Source organism: Entamoeba dispar, genomic scaffold (genome assembly GCF_000209125.1).
Source record: "Entamoeba dispar SAW760 scf_1105229459613 genomic scaffold, whole genome shotgun sequence".
Taxonomy (NCBI): domain Eukaryota; phylum Evosea; order Mastigamoebida; family Endamoebidae; genus Entamoeba; species Entamoeba dispar.
The window spans coordinates 192-4484 of record NW_001853780.1 but is presented as its reverse complement, the minus strand read 5'-3'; the positions used below and the strand labels follow the sequence as shown (position 1 = coordinate 4484).

Below are 4293 nucleotides of genomic sequence, written 5' to 3'. Positions count from 1 at the left end.
AAAACATTTCTTTATTTTAATTTTATCTCTTTTAATTCTCTTTTCATTTACATCAATTAGTGATATACAAAGTTAACAGAATTGTCAGAAAAAAATGAGATAACACAACATATGAATCAATAAGTTCTGATAGTTAATATTTGTATTCAATTAGTAATTTATATTTTCATAACATTTTCATTTTTTGTGTTTTGTTATTCTAAAAATAAATTATTCTATTTTTGGAAAATGTGATTGAAATAAAATAAATAAATGTGTTTATTTCTAAATATTCGTTTTTGTTTGTCATAACATTCAAGATAATCTTATAATATTCATTTAATGACAGAGAAAGTCTCAATTTCAATTGGAATTGATTTAGGACTTACACATTCTTCAGTTGCTTATTACGATATTGTTAGAAATGAATCTATCTTAATTCAAGATGAAATAGGAAAAGAACAAATAGCATCATGTGTTAGTCTTTCACAACTAAATAATATTGGATTTGCTGTTGTAGGAAATCTGGCTAAATATGACATTAATAATAAATGTATTATTTATGATAATAAGAGAATTATAGGAAGAGATGAACGTGATGTTAGTTATGAAGATCGTGAACATTGGCCATTCAAATTAAAATCAAGAGATGATGGAAGTGCTTATATTGAATGTTATAATCCATTAACTCAAGAAAGCGAAGAATTTGAACCAGAAGAAATTAGTGGTATGATATTAAAATATTTATATGAAATTACACAAGCAAGACTTGGTAATCATCCAATATTAAATGTTGTTGTTACTGTCCCAGCTGAATTCAATGATAGACAAAGAGAAGCAACATTATTAGCGTGTAAATTAGCAGGAATTAAGAATGTTGAACTTGAAAATGAACCAACAGCGGCTATTATTGAATATAAAAGAGAACATCCAAATTTATTAAAAAATGGAGATAGAATTGTAGTAATTGATTTTGGAGGAGGAATATTATATGTATCATGTTGTAAAATAGTGAATGACAATGTTATTATAGAATCATCTGGAGGAAATCAAAATTTAGGAGGAAATGATTTTGATAATGTAATGATTGATATTATTATTGAAAGAATAGAAAAAGTTATTCCAGGATATTATGAAAAGAAAATAGGAATAACTCAAAAAGAAAAGATAATATTCAACAAGAAAATAATTAGATTAAAGGAAGAATCGGAAAGAATTAAAATTGAGTTAAGTGATAAAACTGATACTGAATTAAATTTAGAATTATTATTGTCTGATGATTATGATGATAAATATGATATTGATCCTACTATTACAAGAAAAGAATTTGAAGAAGAATGTTACAAAAGAGGAATATATGAAGAATTTATTAATAAAATAAAACAAGTTACTCAAAAAAAAGGATATAAAAGAGGAAATGTCCAATTAGTATTATTAAATGGTGGAACATGTAAAATGCCAAGAATTAAAGATAGAGTTGCTAAGTTATTTGATATACAAACATTTGCTGATGAAAGTTTTAATTCAATTAATGCTGTTGCAAAAGGGGCAGCATATTTAGCATATTTAGAACGAGGAGATGATCGTGAAGTTGTATATGATATTGTTCAAACACCAATTGGAATAGAATTAGAAGGAGGAAAATTTGAAATACTTATTAAAGAAGGAGAAACACTTCCTACAAATATAATTACAAAAAAGTATTGTACAGTCTATGATAATCAAACAACAATAGAATTTAATATTTATAAAGGATTTAATGAATATGTTAATTTATATGAAATGGAATACATTACTACACTTTGTATTGATGGAATTCCTAATAGAAAAGCTAGAGAACAAACAATTAAATTTACAATTCAAATTAATGAAAAAGGAGTGATGAATATAAGTGGTTCTGTTGATGGGACTGATATCAAAAAAGAAAAGCATGTTAATATTGATTTATCTAGAGAAGATGATGAAATTACAAAATTAATAAAACATTTTCAAACATTTTATTAAATAAATAATTCTTAATTGATGTTTTATTTTGATAATGAATTGAATAATATAATGAATAAATAAGAGGGAATAATATCTACAAAAGAAATAAAAAAAAAGAATAAATAACAAATGAAGAATATCAAATTGATTATCATTTATATTATTTACTTATTATTCTTTTAATTCATTTTATCATTATTTAATTATTCAAACAAAAAGAAGATGTGTTAATTATTTAAATATTATTGATGAAGATTAAAGTTGATAATGAATAGAATATGAATAAAAGTCGAAATGATAATACGAATGAATAGAAAAGATAAATATGATAAATAAATATTAGTTATCTTTCTCAATACTTGCATATTTAACAACAACAAATCATGGTTAACACTATTGAATCACACAAAGTACAATTCTAAAATAAATATTTTTGTAATACACTTTGTTCTATTTTAATGTATCAAACTTTTTATTAAACTGTTTTCATATTTATCTGTTTGAGTTCTTTATATTTAAATAACAACACCATAAAATAAGAAATAAACACTAAAACATAATCAATCACAAATATTCAACACCAAAATAATAAAATAAATAAATTATAATTTTAATAACAATATTTAAATGCTACTCATATGACACTACATCATACATTTTCATATGAAATTATTTCATGTGGTTCATTTAGAATTATAAAGAACATAACAACCAAGACAGCACAACACAATACATTTCATGGTTTTGATAATAAAAATCATTATAAATATTATGACAATCAACTATTAATAAAAGAAATAATACGAAAGAAGGAAACCAATAACTAACTAAAAATGAGAACAATGCAAGAAGAGAAACAAGCATTAACAAAATGAACAATAAGTAATAAAAAAGTACAAAAAAGAAAAAATTGAAAAAAAAAAAAAAAAAAAAGAAAAAAAGATATACATAGAAAAAAAAAGGATAAAAAAAAAAAGTAAATGAATGAAAAAAGAAAGAAAAAATCAAATGAAACGATAAAAACAAACAAAAACAAAACGACAAATATAATGAATTATATATTATATATATATATATTATGTATCTATATATTATTTATATATATTATATATATATTATCTATCTATATATTCTTCTTTATCACTCTCTGTCTATATGTTTATTCCTTTTATATATGTTTATTCCTTTTATATATGTTTATTCCCTTTAAAAAATACCTAGAAGGCGACTATGGGGATCGGACCCATGACCTTCTCTTTACGAGAGAGACGCTCTGCCACTGAGCTAAGCCGCCTTATATTATTATTACCTATTTCTATCTTTACACTTAGCTTATATATATTTATTATCTTCCCTATTTATTATGTTATTATTTATCATCTTTTTACCTTTATATCTTTTTATTACTTTATTATACATCTACTATACACTTCTTACTATTACTATTTCCTACTTATTACTATTTACTTATTACTTCTTACATTACTTCCATTTCTTACTTATTACTTATTACTTCTTACTTATTACTTCTTACTTATTACTTCTACATCCTTTACTACTTACTACTTACACCTACCCATCTATTCATAACGGTTCCATGGTGTAGGGGCAGCATATAAGATTTTGGTTCTTAGGACCCCAGTTCGAATCTGGGTGGGACCACTTTTTATGTATATAACTATACCTTTATACCATTATATTAAACTTATGAACTTTATCTATGTTTATATTCTAACTATTATCTCTTTCTATATATATTTCTATCTTATATTATGTTATATATTCTACTATATTCTACTTTTATCACCACTTATGTATGTATGTATATATATATATCACTATCTATATATTATATATATATATTATGTATCTATATATTATATATATTATGTATCTATATATTATTTATATATATTATATATATATTATCTATCTATATATTCTTCTTTATCACTCTCTGTCTATATGTTTATTCCTTTTATATATGTTTATTCCTTTTATATATGTTTATTCCCTTTAAAAAATACCTAGAAGGCGACTATGGGGATCGGACCCATGACCTTCTCTTTACGAGAGAGACGCTCTGCCACTGAGCTAAGCCGCCTTATATTATTATTACCTATTTCTATCTTTACACTTAGCTTATATATATTTATTATCTTCCCTATTTATTATGTTATTATTTATCATCTTTTTACCTTTATATCTTTTTATTACTTTATTATACATCTACTATACACTTCTTACTATTACTATTTCCTACTTATTACTATTTACTTATTACTTCTTACATTACTTCCATTTCTTACTTATTACTTATTACTTCTT

The 4293-nt window shown here is 23.2% G+C and overlaps 4 protein-coding genes across 4 annotated transcripts, besides 8 other annotated features; all 4 read left to right on the top strand.

Annotated features, from left to right (window-relative positions):
- Window positions 1-26: part of a sequence feature (AT_rich) that runs on past the window's edge.
- Window positions 27-321: 295 nt separating this feature from the next.
- Window positions 322-1983, top strand: EDI_232080 (chaperone protein DNAK, putative; the record flags this gene model as incomplete). Its single annotated transcript, XM_001735958.1, has 1 exon — window positions 322-1983. The coding sequence occupies one exon, from the start codon at window positions 322-324 to the stop codon at window positions 1981-1983; it is 1662 nt and encodes a 553-aa protein (XP_001736010.1).
- Window positions 1950-2173: a sequence feature (AT_rich).
- Window positions 2174-2547: 374 nt separating this feature from the next.
- Window positions 2548-2594: a sequence feature (AT_rich).
- A 258-nt stretch (window positions 2595-2852) lies between these two features.
- Window positions 2853-2969: a microsatellite.
- EDI_232070 (uncharacterized protein) lies at window positions 2946-3248 on the top strand (the record flags this gene model as incomplete). The annotated part of the gene is made up of 1 exon (XM_001735957.1): window positions 2946-3248. The coding sequence occupies one exon, from the start codon at window positions 2946-2948 to the stop codon at window positions 3246-3248; it is 303 nt and encodes a 100-aa protein (XP_001736009.1).
- Window positions 3021-3096: a microsatellite.
- Window positions 3249-3328: 80 nt separating the features above from the next.
- On the top strand, window positions 3329-3668 carry EDI_232060 (uncharacterized protein; the record flags this gene model as incomplete). Its single annotated transcript, XM_001735956.1, has 2 exons — window positions 3329-3567; window positions 3608-3668. The coding sequence occupies 2 exons, from the start codon at window positions 3329-3331 to the stop codon at window positions 3666-3668; spliced, it is 300 nt and encodes a 99-aa protein (XP_001736008.1).
- Window positions 3416-3508: a microsatellite.
- Window positions 3669-3737: 69 nt separating the features above from the next.
- EDI_232050 (uncharacterized protein) lies at window positions 3738-4058 on the top strand (the record flags this gene model as incomplete). The annotated part of the gene is made up of 1 exon (XM_001735955.1): window positions 3738-4058. The coding sequence occupies one exon, from the start codon at window positions 3738-3740 to the stop codon at window positions 4056-4058; it is 321 nt and encodes a 106-aa protein (XP_001736007.1).
- Window positions 3777-3906: a microsatellite.
- A 167-nt stretch (window positions 4059-4225) lies between the features above and the next one.
- Window positions 4226-4293: part of a microsatellite that runs on past the window's edge.